This window comes from Ischnura elegans (genome assembly GCF_921293095.1).
Source record: "Ischnura elegans chromosome 13 unlocalized genomic scaffold, ioIscEleg1.1 SUPER_13_unloc_3, whole genome shotgun sequence".
Lineage (NCBI taxonomy): Eukaryota > Metazoa > Arthropoda > Insecta > Odonata > Coenagrionidae > Ischnura > Ischnura elegans.
Genome location: NW_025791659.1, coordinates 3,296,244 through 3,314,673, shown reverse-complemented (window position 1 = coordinate 3,314,673; position 18,430 = coordinate 3,296,244). Strand labels below are relative to the sequence as shown.

The window sequence follows — 18,430 nt, the reverse complement described above, 5'->3', positions numbered from 1 at the left end:
GAGGTCTAGGAACCGATATTCAATTTTTACATTGTTTTTATGGGATATTATGCTTCGATTAACGTCATTTCGTTTATCGTCACATTTTTCAGGAACGGTAGGTGACGTTGTACGAGGACTCACTGTAGTTTCCTTCATCAAAGAAAACGAAAGGCATTGATTGCGATTCTTTTCCCACCATTAGTGTATTCATAATGTACAAATTATTTCGTTTTAGAAATTCCAGTTTATACAAATGATATTGGACAATTTTAACCTCATTTGAAAAAGGCCATGCGATACCACTCCACGTGACGTCACAGGGACCTAGATGCTATATGAGTAGTCAGGAGTTTTAAATCATCTGAGATTACCAATGCATGCATGAGGCACAGAGCTCATGGAAACATCTCATAAAAATCACCTATTGAAACTTCCTACGATGGGAAAGTTTCTTTCGTTTGATAGGGTATAAATAATCCTTATTTAAGACAAGCGCTACCTGCTAGCAGGCTACTCTGCTACCTGCTAGCAGCCTGCATCATGGCGGCGCTCATAGCCTTGCACCTGGGTGACCTCACCCGGCGGCCACCAGAACCAGAATGATGTCACACAGGCTTTTCCCAGTATTCATACTTAGCCGTCACGTTTTCTTTAGCTTAAAAATTTTGACCTTACATTTAATAGGGCAGTTTCCTTCGTAAAAGAAAACGAAAGGCATTGATTGCGATTCGTTACCCACCATTAGTGCATTCATAATACACAAATTTAGGCAATAAAAAAATAATAGGAAACCACCCTATTGCGCTTCGAATATACGTGTGGAGACAGTGTCTGCGAGTTACTAACCTTGAAACATGATCGACATATCGATTTCTTTTTTGATTTTTAGTTCTACAATTGAGTTTGAGAGGATTTTAAATTACAGTAGATTCCGTTCAATGGGTCCACCGGTTACTTGGGGCAGCAGCTTAATTGGGGCAAATTCCTGGCTACCCCACTGAACATGTATGAATGCATGAACCAAATTAGAACTGGTTCTATTTTATGTACATGCATTCGCCAAAGTTGGGTGGCTACACGATGCATTTTTCGTTCATTCACGCGTTCATGCATTTATAAATTAACTCGTGCATGTTAATGTATCGTGTAATCAGGCCTTGAGACACTGCGCAATTGATATTTTTCCTCCTATTTTGAAATCAATAGAAATTTACGCAAATTTTCCCGTACATTTACCTAGTATTTGTATTAAGCGCCGATATTGACATTAGGGAACTATTATCTCAGTCAAAGTTTTCAGTAAGGTTGATTAAATTAATGTTTCTTGTGAAGTTGATTTTATATTCAGCTTATTATTTTTCATATACAGTAGATTCCGTTTAATGGGTCCACCGGTTACTTGGGGCAGCCGCTTAATTGGGGCAGATCTTGAAGAACAGAACCCAATAGAGGAATATCCCAATAGAGTATTCTCCGCTTAATTGGGACAGCATGCCGCTTTATTGGGCCATGAGTCGGCGACATACACTCTATGCTCGCGACGAAATTAAATTTTTTTGTTTTCAGAATACTATTTTTTTATATTTTCCTCCTTTGATTTACTCTTATTTTTCATAAATGTTCCTATTCTTGTCCTATTTCGAAATCTCTTGTTGTTATACTATCCGCAAGAGGATAGGACTTTTCTTTAATAGGACTTAGTAAAAGACATTCATTCAGTGTCGCCCGAGGCTGTGAAAAACATTTTTATCTAAATTGTTATAATTCTTAAAATCATAATAAATTAACTAAACTCGCTGATTTATTAATCAAATTAATAGTTTCATAAACTTATGTTGCATTATAAACATTCTTTAGTCTTCTTTCTATCATTTTGTTTATGCCCATACACAAGAGAATTCGCCTAATTGGGGCAGCCGCTTAATTGGGGCAAAGTGCACAAGTCCCGATATGCCCCCATTAACCGGAATCTACTGTATTATGACGAAATTCAGGGCTATTTCCAGGTTAGTTGACGGTAGACGAAATTCACGGCTTATTCACGGTTTTCGCGGTTGGGTGGGACCCCTGAGTGTGTTCTGTATTTTCATAATCCTCAATGCCACCAAAAAATAACTGCCTACGCTGACTCACCAAAGATTTGTACTTCATGGCGCTTCCATTCCCGCCATCTCCGCTCATCAACGTTCCTGGAGTTGGAACACCCTGCACTGCAGTCAGCATGCTGTGACTAAACAGTGTCATTGACATTCAGCTCCCAGGTCGCACAATCAAAAAATCCACCTAGAAAAGTATTAATCAGACGGATAAGAAGACAACGTTCCACAACAGGCTGATAAATAGGGTTAACAGGGTTCAAGGCTAGTTTAAGTATGGTGGAATAGCCACAGTCAAGCATTGCACAGAACAAGCAACTTTGCTTCCCAGTAACCAGCACTCGCCAGCCAGCATGGCCCCGTTTGGCAATATGGCATTAATAGAAGTTATTAGAATTGACAAATATCAATTTTTTTTTAAGTATACCGGGACTAGCCACGGTGATAACTTTTACGGGAGTCACCCGCAATGCACAATTGTGCGAAAAATCCACAGAGAAAAAATCATTCGCCTTGACCGGGATTCGAACCCGGATCCCTCGATTTCCGGCCGAGTGCTTTAGCCAGTTAAGCTACCGAGGCGTCATTCTTCCCTGTGGAAATTTGTGGACTATACCGGATTTTTTTTCTCTGTGGATTTTTCGCACAATTGTGCATTGCGGGTGACTCCCGTAAAAGTTATCACCCTGGCTAGTCCCGGTATACTTAAATTCGTCAAAGAGAGAACACCTATATGTGTTCAAAGTTCGGACTTTACTCTCCGGCTGTGGCGCCGTGTGCACGATTTGGACTGCTCGTCGCATAGTATGCTCAGCAGTGCATACCACCTTGTCCGGTATAGTCCACAAATTTCCACAGGGAAGAATGACGCCTCGGTAGCTTAACTGGCTAAAGCACTCGGCCGGAAATCGAGGGATCCAGGTTCGAATCTTGGTCACGGCGAATGATTTTTTCCTCTATGGGTTTTTCGCACAAATATCAATATTTTTATAGATTAAGGATCATTAAAAAAATCTTCTATACTATTTCTACTGCATAGATACCTTTCTCTCAACTTATACGCAACCAAACTCTACAAATGAGGTACCACAATACACAGAATTTATCAGAGAACATGCGACGGCATATCTTACTTCCTAAATATTGCTATTGTTTCCTAAACTTGGTTTTTAAATAATTAAAAAAAACAAAAACCGGTAAATATTCCTGACGTTAACGGTGAACAAACTGATACATTTGTTCATTTGCAATAATATCCCGCATTCTTTACATAACTTATATCAAAATGCGGCTGATTCCACATTCAAGTCTCCTGTTCATACGTAAGTATGAGTCATCATGTGCGTTTAACAGAGGATAGTGTAATTACTTCCAATGTTGTGTTTAAAGAGGTCCTCTGACCTCAATTTGTACATGAACATTCCAATTAAATTTGTACATAAGACCCTGCCTTTTTTTCTACATTTTAAAATTAGAAACACGCCTATCCTTCTGTGGACCTGCATTGAAAGGAGCGGGGGAAGCCCGCTGGGAGCGGGCGCAGCGAGCTCGTCAGAGATAAAGTGTTTCTTCTATCAAGTTTGTTTTTTCTTTCGCAGTAAACTGTAGGACTAAATAATGTTTAAACATTTTCATTATTTTATGACAGAATATGGATTCTAAAAATACTTGTGTCCATTGTATTAATCTACACTAATACTTACAACTTATTCATCATCATCATTGGTCAACAATCCTAGGATTGGTTTGACGCAGCTCTCCACTCAGTTCTCCTATCAGCTAATCTTTTCACTCCTACGTATTTCTTCTCTTTCACATCCTTCTTTACTTGTTCCATATATTTTGTTCGGGGTCTTCCTTTTCCATTCTTGCCTTCCACTTGTCCTTCGACGATTGTCTTCATCAGGCCATCATGTCTCAGGATGTGGCCTATAAAGTTGTTCCGTCTTCTTATTAAGGTTTTCATGAGGCTTCTCTTCTCTCCTACTCTTCTTAGGACTTCCTCGTTACTAACTCTGTCGATCCATTTGATTTTCATCATTCTTCTGTAGCACCACATTTCAAAGGCCTCTATCCTTGCTTTCTCCGCTGCGGTCATTGTCCATGCCTCACTTCCGTATAGGGGCATACTCCAGATGTAGGATCTTATAAATTGTTTCTTTACTTCCATACTTAAGTTTCCTGCTGTAAGCAGGTCTCTCTTTTGGTGGAATGCTCTCTTCGCCTGGGCTATTCTGCTGATAATTTCTTTCTTACTTCTCCCGTCACTAGTTATCTTGCTTCCCAAATAACAGAATTCATCCACCTCTATCAGTTTTTGCCTCCCTATTTTAATGTTGGTCTTGACTTCTTCTCTTCTGCTGCTTTGTCAACAAATCCGGAAAAAGATACCATCGTAAACTCTATTGTCAACTGATGGTGATCCCCACTTGAAATTCTCGCCTTTCTGGAGAGCATCCCGAGAGTCTCGATGGGTGTCGAGAAATCTCGAAGGGACGAGACTACTTGAGTCTCCTCAAGAACCTCGACACAGGCGAGATTCTCGCCACGCCGAAGGTCTCGTCCCAACAATCATAGATATTAACGGCAGCATTAGAACTCACAAATAGATTAAATGACTTGTAGTGTAGCCAACTAACTTATGTATACCTTAATGCATGTTTCTGAACTTTATTATTATTTCTAACACTATGTGGTAGTATAATTTGTTAGTACTGGTAACATGTTTTGTACCATGTGGGTGCATGTGGGAATCCAATTGAATGCTGCAGATTGATCACCCCCTTCTAAACAACCTAGAGATGACTAATACTTCTCGGGTTTTCAGCCAGGTTAATGCTTTCAAACAAGCCGATGTTTCAACGTCTCCCATCCTCAAGGCTGTGTTTCTTTATGGAAGTCCAATGGGGAACTTGCATGATTTTTTTTTATTTCGCAGGCGGACAGAAAATTATTTTCTGAATACAACAAAGAAAACCGCATGTAAATCTGAGTTTTCCTTCGCAAGATATTTAATGATAAATATAACGAATTTTAAAGCGCGGGAAAAACTCCCTCACCCCCCAAGCCACTGCCGACGAAGCCTCGATGACGTCAAAGGTGCCTAAACATCACGCGAAGCTATTGTTGTGATTGAGTGAAAAGTTCTCAGGATCGCCACCGGGTCAGGAACTCCATATCTGCCAACGTTTCGATGCCCGACTCGGTCATCGAAACGTTGGCAGATATGGAGTTCCTGACCCGGTGGCGATCCCGAGAACTTTTCACTCAATCCATTCGCCGGGAAAGCACGACATCTTTCTATTGTTGTGATTGTTTGTAATAGTTGCCAGCAGTTGTGAGAGCTTCGTTTGTTAGACGTGTTGATTATTTTCTATTTAAAGATAAATATCCGACGATAGAGGCTTGGAAGCCCTCATATTTTGCATTATTTATAATATTTATATCTAAGTAAGGGCATAAAATATAAAACTGGACCAGTTAAACCAAAAATTTTATAATACCTAAATAACATCGTTGTAGGAGTCTGAGCCACGGCCATTGGAAGGGAGATACGTTAATTGTAAGTTGATGTTATCGACGGCATATCATTCATTTAAGTATGTAATTAGAACGATTTTGATGTTTACTAATGTCTGCTTAGCTTTTATACACAATAACTTCATCCATTTATTCGTACGTGCCGGAAAATTCGTCGTTTACGACTGTCTGTGCTTGTATTATGGGGTGAATTCCAGTCAATGCAACTTTTGCTCGCTGATTGGAGACAACTAGGAACATTTTTGTGCCAAAATAGTGTTATTTTTAACGTGACATCTCCCGTTATGCTATTTCTAATAATCACAGTGCCAGTGGTTGTAATGCACAAATGTTGACAAGGTTGAAAAATATCGGCGAAGAGTTATCAATGTTCCATCGTGATTGAATTGTAAAAAGTGCTATTACGCTATCGATAAATGTCTAACAGTAGTGTAAAAATTGTCAGTGGCGTGCTAATCTCCGTTGTTCACCGTAGATATGACATTTCACGATCACGCTATTGAAATAAAAACTGTGAGTGAAGTTTGTTGTTCCATTATTTCAACGAATAGTAGTGAGAAAAGTCACCTGTGTCACTTGTGTGGGCTAATTTAAGGGTTTAAATCAGTGAATAGATAGTTGTTTTCATCATTACGAGTTCTTTTATTGTAAGTTGTATGTGATGAATATAAGAATGTGACAGTGACTTCCAGTTTTTGATAAGAGTATTTGCCATTTCCCACTATATTTTATGGTATACGCTAGTATATTGTTTATGGATTTACCTATATAGCTTGTGTGTGTGTTGGCAGCGGATCCGATTCACGATCTCACATGTGGATTGTGTGCAGACTGTTTTGCTGTGAATTCGTACCGTAGGACTGATAGGACTACCTTCTCCGCTAATTCCGCATTGCCAAATTCAACAGCACAGCTTACGATCGTTATCCTCCAGTATTACAAGTTTCTTTTACATCTCGATTTGCTGCCAACGTATAGCAATAATTTGTCTTAAAAAATTCCATAAGGGTCGTGGCATCAATTTTTGGTGTCCTAAAAAAAGGCTGGTGTCCTAACACCCCATGCCACACGCTTTTTAGGCGGCTTGCGGGGTATTATGTAGATGTAGATGAATTTCAGGTGTACTTTTCGAATGAGTGGCAACGTTATCATCCATTTTTCTGAAAACTAAAACATACGAAGTGAAACGCTTGTACTTCATCATCCCGATGCCGCATTATTAATATCCCAAGTAATAATCCAGGCACAATAGCAATAGGAAAACTTGCGCAAGAATAACAGGACAAAATAAAGTGACGATGAGCAGCTAAATACTCCCTCAAAACAAATTTTACACCATGCGCTCAGCGTATTTCCCCACTCCCTACGGTTGTTTAGGCACCTATGACGTCACGCCTGGCCTCGGCAACGCTCGGGTGTCTTCGCGCAGTGGTCGGCTCAGAGAAATTTTTCTCGATTTTAAATGCAATTTTTTTATTTCTTTTGATGTTGAATGGAGAAACTGAAGGTATTTTTGCGAGCTAATGTATCCATTTGACTTATTCAAAATAGCTTTTAGAGCAATCTACGACCCATGCAAGTTCCTCATTTCACACTGAACTGGATCGACCGTTTACCGAGGACAACAATGCGGCTCAGGTGTCATCCGATTGGTTGTAGGTCTTTTGAAATCCTTCACGTTCAACCCTTATGTTTTTTATACAGCTGATTACAGGTCTCCATGTATTGCTGAGATGAAAGCCAGTGTCTCGATTGAAATTTTTGAGATTGAGGCGGATCTCTACTGCTTCCTTAATTATGTGGTCCCAGTAATGGTCCATTATGCGTTGTTGTCCTCTGCAAATGGTCGATCCAGTTCAGTGTGAAATTGGGCTTAGATAAAGTAACACAGCCTTGAGGATGGAAGACAAGTCGTCTCCCAAAACGTTGGCTTGTATAATAGCATTAACCTGGCTGGAAACCTGAGAAATATTCGTCAGAAGTAGTCACCAGGAAAAATTATAATCGGTTACCCTAGAGATGGTACGCAGGGCATTATGTATATGTAGATTGTCAAATTACCCAAACATACAGCAATAAACTTAAAAATTCATTAGACACAGAATATATATATTAATTGAGATTACTTACAGCCTATTAACAAATATTATACAAAAATGAATAAATAAATAAAAATATTTAAAAGTGAAATTCTATTAAATATAATAATATTTTATGTAATTATTGGTACGATATGTACTAATTTGTTTATATTGTACTACTTATAAAGAATAAATGAGTAATTGGGGTAGGACATAACAAACAGTTCAGTAAGAAATTTTCAAACTAAAACTGAGAAAATATCAGCATCTGTCCATAAATTACTTGCTGTCTTAATCAAACGTTTTAAACTTCTTTATTCATTAGATACGGAATATTCAAACATGGACGTGGTTGTCAGTATTAAGGTTCTCAAAATTTCACCTTACATTCTTCCGTAAGTATGTTTTTCGCAATAAATTTGTAAACAATTTGCTGAGACAATTTTATTGAATGGAGAAATCATTTGATTACGCCGTAATACTGATTTTTCGCCCTATTCCACAAAATTAGGAATCTGCGAAGCGACGCAATTGAGCATTGCATACCAACTACACAAACATGACTGAAATTGTTGTATGTATACATATATGATACAATTCTTTATGGTCCAACAAAAATAATATATTGATAATGATAAATTCAACTATCGTGTTTCGTATAAGGATTTCTAACGGTTACGTTTATCTATTATCAAAGAGAAAGCTTTTACATTTAAACTAATTTAATTTTTCCATGAGAAGAGATTGAGGCGGGAGGACTGCTACCAACAATGAAGAATACGTGGAGGGTGGTTTTGTCATCTAGTCATGAGCATAAAACTAACAAATCGCGATTCTACGGCAAACATTGTATGTAGAAGTGATGAATATTGAAGCCAGACTGATAATATACATAATACTATCATTCTAAAAGACTGTAAAAGGAGATCAAAAAGATATGGCCATCAATACAAGTAGGACTAGGAAATTTACGTAGGCATCAATAAAAATATTACTTGACTTAAATTTTGACACACATGCTCGGGAATGCAATTATTATAGAAAAAGTGCAAAATTGTCAGTTATAGAAATCAGATTTTAACTAAGCAATCATTATAGTGCAGGGCCATACTTACATTAAACAGTTCGTAAACAGATGGTTACATAGAAGCTCCATAAATCCTTTTCTTTCAGTGAATAGCCCACTGAAACTGGGAATGAGAAGTTCTACGACGCAAAGATGGACCACCTAACATTCACTCATGAAATTCGCGCCACATAATCTCAATCAATTTCATAACATTAAGTCACTTTGAATGTCTAAAATGCTCAGTTTGCAGCATAACTATTCACCATTATAATTTCACTCACAGACTCGCGAGAAATCGAGACCATATTGCACCAAGACAAAGCAACGAAATCAACTGCTTCCGTGGTCGGCGATAGACTTCTTCATGGCAGGAATTCTGGATTTCTTCGATCTTGCAGTTCATACAGCAGATATAGACTAGAGTCGTCCCTCGTTACTTACACCTTGTACACATCCTTCGTGGGTAAGTTTGGCAACCTTCATACCCTGCCATCTTATAGTTGCTATTTATGTACGGTATTGCCATCAATATCTGAAGTAACTGAAAAAAATATTTTTAAAATTTTAACCATGTATATTCTATTACAAAAAATTATTTTTTTGTATTATTTAGTGCAAATCAGTTTTATTTGCATGCTTCGAAAAATCTTACCTACTTGTGACGTCACGATTTTAAAACTTGCCTCTCACAATGATTTTGCGACGGCAACTGCGCTAGTGTTTACAACCGTTGTAAACAATGACATAATGAATGCGCAAGTCACCTTTGGCGCGCTCATAATCGACAGGAAACAACAGGAAACAACAATCCGTAAACAAAGGAGGAAATCGGGAAAGCGGCTGACAATTCAGGGATTGTTTGTCTTGATATAAGTGTAAGAGAGCTCACTTATACCGAAGCCAGGTTAACGTTTTTTTTCTCGTATTCCGAAACACTTCGGCCCTTATTTACCGGTTAATTCCTGAAATGGTGGAAGGGAGCCCATGTAAATTGTCTATCGCGGATGTGTTGAAAAGTTGTAAGGATGACTTGTCGGAAAACCGTATACTGAGGTTGACTACAGGCCATGGGAAGATGAAGGTCTTACAAATAAGACATGTTTGGGTGCAAGGTAAAATAATTGCCGTGCATGAGAAGACGGGAATAATGTCATTCACTTTAAAGGACGAAACAGCTTCGATATTGGTCACTGACAATGGCACTGCCGAAGTATCGTGGATATCTCCTGGTTTGTTGGATGACATACAGTCAAAAGAGCAGTGATTGATGTTGTTGATTGCTTAAATTGTGTATTTCTTGCAGGTATTTATTGCTCTGTTGTGGGAAAAATAACCCAAGACGGTGTTAATCCCGGAATTGAAGCGTTGAAAGTTACAAATTTATCACGTAATCCCGTATTTGAACAGATGTGGCCTCTTGAAGTTCAGGAACTGAAGCTATTCTTTCTGGGTTTAATTAAACCAAAATTGGTCGCTTGTAGAATAGAAGATGATTAGAAGTACTAAATTAAGCCAAATTTCTTGGAAGAAGAATCTGTCAAGTAAGTTTTGCATTATATGTATCAGTTAAGGAACCTTTAAGTGTGTGCCTTTGATGAAATTATCGCCTCGTAACAGTCAACATACTTTCAAAAGCTGCAGTTTTGTTTTCTTGTGCATCAATCGAGAAGTATAAAATCTAACTTTTTGTACATTGAAAAACTGAACAAATATGTGACCGTATAACGATGCTTATGGCATTGATGGATCATTTGACAAAAGTAATTGCTACCTCAATATAAATTATTTTATATATTTTTAATCTCATTGATATAGATGTGTATTACTTGTAAGGTAAGAATAGTTTCTCCGTATTTTAAATTATTTCCACCGACATAGCATAGAATATGATCTGCTAGATGTCTACTGAAGTGTCTAGAACGTCTTCTGCTAATGTCTAGAAAATATCTTGTATGCAATATCTTCTAAACATTTCATAGATATCTGAATGTCCACTTTTCTGATATCTTGAGAAGATTTTTCTAGACATTCATATTCAAATTGGACCCACTAGGAAAAGGCAGGATATATGACTCGAATGTAATTTATTTCGGTGTAACAAGAGTTTTATTTTCAACTGACAGCCTGCTGGTGGTTCAGGAAGTGATGGTAGGGTGTCTACTGGGGATTCTTCCTGAATATTGGGTCCTCTCTGGCTTTCACTTCTTCCTAATAGGGTCATTCCATGCCAAATCATCACAGCTCCCAACCCGACCGTTTCAGATTTGCTTAAAATTTGGTAGGAAGTTGAAGCACATGAAACTGTGCTCATACACAAAATTTTAACCCTCAGCCATACACGGTATTCATACAGCAGGGTTGCAAACATGACAAAAAATGCAAAATTTTGCATCGCATGCTCTACAAAAATAAATCATAACTTAGCTAATAATTGTGGTAGAAACTTCCTGTTGGTCTCATTTTAAAGCTAAAGGAACATGGTTTCTGTAAAAAATGTTAGATTTTAAGATACCGATTTTTTTTATTCCGAGGTCACACCATGTGACCTTTGACCTCGAGTATCTAAAAAAAATGTATCTTAAATTTTATTCGGAAAAAAATATGTTAAACAGTTAAATGCATTCTATCTTTGGTATAAATTTCATTTTGGGATGGCTTTGGGAACAGGAGTAAAAAAATTATTGAATTATGAGTGAAAATAATATCCCCTATGAAAAAGTTGTACACAAGTTCTAAACAGGCTGTGTACAATGTACACATTTTACATACATTTATATGCTCTTGTATATTAAAGTATACATGAGTACATTGTATACAATGTACTCAATTTCCATTTTGGATATGTACAATGTCATTTTACGTACATTTGCATAAAAATGAACTCATTGTATATGCATATATTGTGTCCATAAAATGTATGCAATGTACGGTTTGCAACCCTGCTGTGTGAATACCGTGTATGGCTGAGGGTTAAAATTTTGTGTATGAGCACAGTTTCATGTGCTTCAACTTCCTACCAAATTTCAAGCAAATCTGAGACGGTCGGGTTGAAAAGTCAACTTTTCTGTGATGATTTGGCATGGAATGACCCAATAGGGGCTTCCTACTGATTCCAAATTTGAACTTTCCAAAGCAGATACAATTTCCTTTTAGATTTCTCTAAAGAGTCTGCAACATTATCAATGAATGTTGATTCAGTGTCTTGAAATATAGGTCATGAAGAATTTTTAATGCAAGTTTTTGTCAACGTATTTTTAACACCTTCATTAGGGCTGTGAATACATAACTGCGATCAGTGGTGCAGTGAGGTTTTGGGGGATGAAACCCCCCTCCCCCCCAGAGCTCAGAGAAATTTTTAAGTACAATCCATTTTACTTAATTGGACCCATATTAGTAATAGAATAGTGTAAGGATTAATAAAGTATCCCTCGGAAAGCCGTAAAACTCACAAATTTGTACCATTTATCTCTTATAACTCCGCAATTTATTAATCTCGCACCTATCGTTTATCCTGGTGGCTTTTCCATACCTCCACACACATCGGTATTATTTGCACCTAAACCCCCCACCCCAGACGTATTTCCAAGCTGTGCCCCTGACTGTGATACCTAAAAGGTTATGTCAATATTTGTTAAGATAGTAGAAAAAATTTAGTTATATATTAATTTAAAAAGATAGGATTAGAATTTTGACATACCTTCTATTCCATTGGATTGGATTTGTTTATTTATGGTAACTAAGCTGAGACAGTTTATAGTTACCTATCTCTTGTGATGTTCTGCCCCTCAGCCTGTCCCTTGCACCAACCCTGTCTCATTTTTTCCTCTCAGCCATTTCTTTGAAGTCTCTATATTTTCCTATTTTTATTTAAGTTGTCAATAAATTTCATCCTTTCGATCCGTCCACCGTATTCCCTCCATCTCCCTCCAAACCCACGTCTCAAACGCCCCAATCCTGTCCCTGTATCTCTTCCCCATCGTCCAAGTCTCCCATCCATATATAACGCACTCCACACACAGCACTTCACCAATCTCTTCCTCAATTTTAATGCTAGTCCCTTGTTACACAACACTCAAAGTTACCTATCAATTTAGATTAATTAAATAATAATAAATTTTGCTTCAATTGTGGATGTCTGCTCTTTCATCACAAATAATTCTGTTTTTTTTTTTTTAATATGCATTATTTCTTTAAATAATCTTTTAGTTAAATTACTTTCAGTATCAAAAATTCTGGTATTTTTGAAGGCTAAGCAGTATCATAGAAAAGACATATTCTATTCATGTAGCAGAGATTTAAAAAAACAAGCTACTGTAACTTTAAATCGCTTTCATAAACATTTGCGAGAATATTTGTCTTTGCATTTTAGTGTACGTGCATACAATGAATTTCACATTTCCATCCACCGAAAAGCATAGAAGTTTTTTTTTTTCATGATTGGGGTGCTTTTTGCCCGAAAGAAAAAATAAAATTGATGGAAACACTTCTCAATTTATTTTCAATTTTTCTATGAACCATAATCCAAAAAAAATATTGATATTTGTGAATGTCAATAACTTCTACCAATGTAATGTTGCCAAATGGGGCTGCACAAGGCGAGTGCCGGTTTCAAGGAAGTAAAGTTTCGCGCGCAAGACGTGGCAACACAGCATTCTGTGTTGCCACGTCCAAGGACCCTATTGATCTCAAGACTGCCGGCATTTACCGCATTCCATGCGAATGTGGTAAAGTGTATATTGGAGAGACGGAGAGGACCATTGAGACGAGGGTGAAGGAGCATCGACGCCACCTTCGACTCGGACAGTTTGAAAAATCGGCCATTGCTGAACACTGTGTCCAGGAAAATCACAATATCCACTGGGAAGAAACTGCCCAACTTGGAAGAACACGGGGCTATTGGGACCGTATAACTGAAGAAGCCGTGGAGATCCGTCTTCACCCCAACAATATCAATAGAGATCGAGGACTGCAGCTAAGTAGCGCTTGGAACCTGGCATTAAATAGGACGAGGAAGGAGGAAAAATCCCGGACCAATCAGAGACCACCTAGGTGAAGGAGGAGGGTATATATATCGAAACACCGCGACAACGGCATCATCAGCCCTGAGGATGTTGGGAAAGTCTCCCAACGAAACGTCGGCCTACACCATGCAGACCCTGACCCGGTTGGAAACCCGAGAAGCTTTCATCCAACACAGCATTCGCTTGCTCCGGCATATTTTTTAATGTCCATATATAATCTATACTACATTAAAATCATGTATTTTCAGATCATAGAAAAATTGCAAAAAAATTAAGAAGTGTTTCTATCTATCTTATTTTTTTCTTTCGGGGTAAACTGTAGGACTAGATAATGTTTTAACATTTTCATTATTTTACGTAAAAATATGCATTCTAAAAATCGCAAAAGACATTTTATTAATTTAAATTAATGTTTGCAACTTGTTGTGGAAGATGAATGTTGTAGACATAATAGTTTTCCCTAGGTTGAGTTACAAAGTTCATGAAGTTGAGGAAACAGCTAATTTTATGGTTCGCAGAGTCATGTATTGCACTCATGTGTCTTGACTTTTGAATTTTTCAGGAAACAAAAAGCAAATTAGAATTGAGTATAAAATTTCCTTTAAAATGACGTATTACCCACTATTATGGCATGCACTGAAGTCCAGATATAAATTTGCAAAGTACAGTGGCACATCATTTTGACGCCAACAGTAATGAGTATATAATAACTACATGGACAAGGTACAAATAGTTTCAAAACTAATGACAGAATGGCCAGTCTTTTAGTCTGACAATAGCTTTTTGATTATAGGTACAAGCTGCCACAGAAAAGTTCACACCTTGCAGCTTCGTGGCCCCTAACGGGACAATTGCAGCAAGAGTACTGCTGTAGTAAAAGTTGATGCTATGGAGCCGATTGGTGAGAAGTTCACGATATCTCTTGTTAGGTGGAACTCTGAAGTTAATCTCCACAAGAAGCTCAGGAGAATATAAGAGGCCTTTATGAGAATCTTGATAATAAAACCTGTCAGCTACCTATTCCAACTAATCTTACAGTGAAATGTCTTTGTAACGAAACCCTACGGTCCTCCGAAATACGTTCGTTAAACTGAAGTTTCGTTATATGAGAAATTTCGTTTTACGGGACGGAAAATAATTTCGTTATATTGAATATTTTGTTCTACTGGCGTTCGTTATAAAGACATTTCACTGTATGAAGGCAAGCAGTAAGGATTCCAGTCTCTCCTTTGCACAAGAGGTGTAGGGAGACCAATAGGGCCATCATACTCAATTTTCTGCCATATGAATGAGCAGTGGAATAGTCTTAGAGCAGATTGATTGCTAAATAGCTCTACTGCTAAATCCCATTATCTTTTTGGCTTGATTACAGCTGCTTTCAACATGGGGAAAAAAGGTGACAACACAGGTAAATGTTAAAGGTTGTTACAGTTCCCACTGTAGATTCGTCATCTTGGATGAGAGCAGAGAGATTTATTTAATTTATGGCTTATCGTTGTTATGATGGGAGTGTGTGTGCAGTTATTATGTTCATATCGATATATGTATATACTCACATGTGCATTGGATAAATTATCTAAAGAGGGGGTTTTAGGAAAAGCAAAGGTAATGGGTGTTGCATAGGGTAAATAATAAATTAATACAACTACCTCCTGATAAGCCTGTGATTTGTGATGACTTTATTGTGAATATTTGTATGATTTATTGTGATCGAAAGTGAATTTGTTAAGCTATTTCTAGCTTTGTATCATATCTTCCATGGAGAAAAAATATGTAAGATATTATGCATCTGTGTAGAAATTTATGTAAATTAATGCCATTTTCTACTTTTGTAAATTTTATGAAAAATAAATGCTGGTATGACTAATAGGGTGGTTTCCTATTACTTTTTTTATTGCCTAAACTGAAAGATTATTACTCCTGGAGTACGTATTTCACGGTTTTAGATTTTTAAATGATGAAATCTATTTTTTGCAATTAAATGAAAAGTCAAAATTTTCAAGCACACGAAAACGCGACGGCTAAGTATTAAGCTGGGAAAACTCCTTGTGACGTTGTTCTGGTTCCCGCTGCCGCAAGTGAGGTGACATTGGGGCGAGGATATTGTGTGCTGATACGACGCAGGATGCTAGCAGGTAGCAGAGTACCATGCTAGCTGGTAGCGCTTGGCTTAAATAAGGATTATTAATACCCTATCAAACGAAGGAAACTTTCCAATCTTGGGTAGTTTTAATGTGTGATTATTAAGACATGTTTTCCTGAGCTCTGCGCCTCATGCATGCATTGGTAACCTCAGACGATGTAAAACTCCTATCTACTTGTATAGAAACTAGGTCCCTGTGACGTCACGTGGAGTGGCATCGCATGGGCACCAATCTGACCTTTTTCAAATGAGGATAAAATTGACCCTTGCCATTCGTCTAAACCGGTATTTCTAAAACCAAATAATTTGTGTATTATGAATACACAAATGTTGGGTAACAAATCGCAATCAATGCCTTTCATTTTCTTTGATGAAGGAAACTACCCTATTGTTGCGTTTAAGTGGGAAATCAAAAGCGATAATGTTAATTCCATGGGTGCTGGTCAAAAGGCAGTTCCCTCAGCATTGACCTCGTCCACTGATGTACATTTTTGGTAGAATATGTGTGTTCATTCCTTAACTTACCTTTCCCTACCTAATAGGCCACTCAAACCCTAACACTAGATTGCCCGGCTTGACCCAAAAGAGAATATTAACGTTGATTATTTTTCAAACGAAGAAAACTTTAGACTCACATTTCATGACTTTTAATTATTTAGTTTGGCTTACCAGTGTGCAAAAGTTAGCCCTGATATTATTATTTTTTTATTTTTTCTCAACACTAATACCTGCCATGCCCAGATGGGTCATTTTGACCCAGACTATCAAATTCAATTGAAGCCCTTCTACTGTTCCTTTATATTCAATGTAACGCGAGTACGTTTCAGGTTTCACCCTTTCGGATTTTTAAATGACGATATCTATTTTTTGCGATTAAATGAAAAGTGAAAATTTTCAAGCACGCGAAAATGCAAGGGGTAAGTATGAATGCCGGGAAAACTCCCGTGTGACGTCGTTCTGGTTCCCACTGCCACAAGGGAGGTGACCTTGGGGCGAGGCTCTGAGTGCTGGTACGACGCAGGATGCTAGCAGGTAGCTGAGTACCATGCTAGCTGGTAGCGCTTGGCTTAAATAAGGATTATTAATACCTTATCAAACGAAGGAAACTTTCGAACCATAGGCAGTTTTAATAGGTGATTATTAAGAGATGTTTCCATGAGCTCTGTGCCTCATGCATGCATTGGTAACCTCAGACGATGCAATACTCCTATTTACTCGTATAGAAACTAGGTCCCTGTGACATCACGTGGAGTGGCATCGCAAGGGCGCCAATCTGGCCATTTTCAAATGAGAATAAAATTGACCCTTGCCATTCGTCTAAACAGGTATTTCTAAAACCAAATAATTTGTACATTATGAATACACTAATAGTGGGTAATGAATCGCAATCAATGCCTTTTATTTTTGATGAAGGAAACTACCCTATTGTTGCTTGCACGTAAATTGCAGTCTTTGAACTGAGTTCCACGGTTTATTCTGAGAATTGTCAATTTTTGAACAAAGCTCAACCATCAACATTAACGTATCTAATGCAGCAACAATTTCCATGCTGATGTTCATACTGGTTTCAAAATATAAGTTAATATTTATCGTAGAATTTCGTTTGAAAATTGTAAATGCTTCTCAAAAGACAAAGAATTCAATTCTTAGTACGTACACATATATTTTTTGAGATAGGAACAAATATTTATTTCACAAAATGACATTATTAAATTTTATAGGTCGTGAAACTCTAACTTTTCATTGTATTTTTCCCACCTAGTTGCAGTGTCTATTGACTTCTCAGGGAAACATCTCTTAATAATCACCAATTAAAACTGCCTATGGTTCGAAAGTTTCCTTCGTTTGATAAGGTATTAATAATCCTTATTTAAGCCAAGCGCTACCAGCTAGCATGGTACTCAGCTACCAGCTAGCATCCTGCGTCGTACCAGCACTAAGGATAAAATTGACCCTTGCCATTCGTCTAAACAGGTATTTCTAAAATATATTCTATATAATAGGGTAGTTTCCTTCATCAAAGAAAACAAAAGGCATTGATTGCGATTCGTTACCCAACATTAGTGTGTTCATAATACACAAATTATTTGGTTTTTGAAATACCGGTTTAGACGAATGGCAAGGGTCAAATTTTATCCTCATTTGAAAAAGGCCAGATTGGCACCCATGCGATTCCACTCCATGTGACGTCACAGGGACCTAGTTTCTACACGAGAGGATAGGAGTTATACAACGTCTGAGGTTACCAATGCATGCATGAGGCACAGAGCTCAGGGAAACATGTCTTAATAATCACCTATTAAAACTGGCTAAGGTCGGAAAGTTTTCTTCGTTTGATAAGGTATTAATAAACCTTATTTAAGCCTAGCGCTACCAGCTAGCATGGTACTCAGCTACCAGCTAGCATCCTGCATCGTACCAGCACTGAGAATAAAATTGACCCTTGCCATTCGTCTAAACAGGCAAGTAAATGTTGAAATATTCATGGTGAAACAAAA

At 37.7% G+C, this 18,430-nt stretch overlaps 1 protein-coding gene and 1 long non-coding RNA gene across 6 annotated transcripts in view; one reads left to right on the top strand and one right to left on the bottom strand.

Annotated features, from left to right (window-relative positions):
- LOC124172808 overlaps positions 1–9,211 on the bottom strand; it is a 184,651-nt gene extending 175,440 nt beyond the window's left edge. For 4 of the 5 annotated variants that reach the window (XR_006868279.1, XM_046552292.1, XM_046552295.1 and 1 more), the window contains exons 1-2: positions 8,815–9,211; positions 2,116–2,265 (exon numbers count right to left, since the gene is read on the bottom strand). Coding sequence is in view for 3 of the 5 variants with exons in the window: in XM_046552292.1 (XP_046408248.1) it covers positions 2,116–2,232 (117 nt within the window). In the remaining 2 variants the exon portion in view is untranslated. The remainder of the gene's footprint in view (positions 1–2,115; positions 2,266–8,814) is intronic. The other variant, XM_046552293.1, reaches the window with a different exon arrangement.
- Positions 9,212–9,547: 336 nt separating this feature from the next.
- LOC124172922 lies at positions 9,548–15,656 on the top strand. Its single transcript, XR_006868321.1, has 3 exons — positions 9,548–9,997; positions 10,072–10,309; positions 14,583–15,656. It is a non-coding gene; the product is annotated as an uncharacterized LOC124172922 (long non-coding RNA).
- The last annotated feature ends 2,774 nt before the right edge of the window (positions 15,657–18,430 follow it).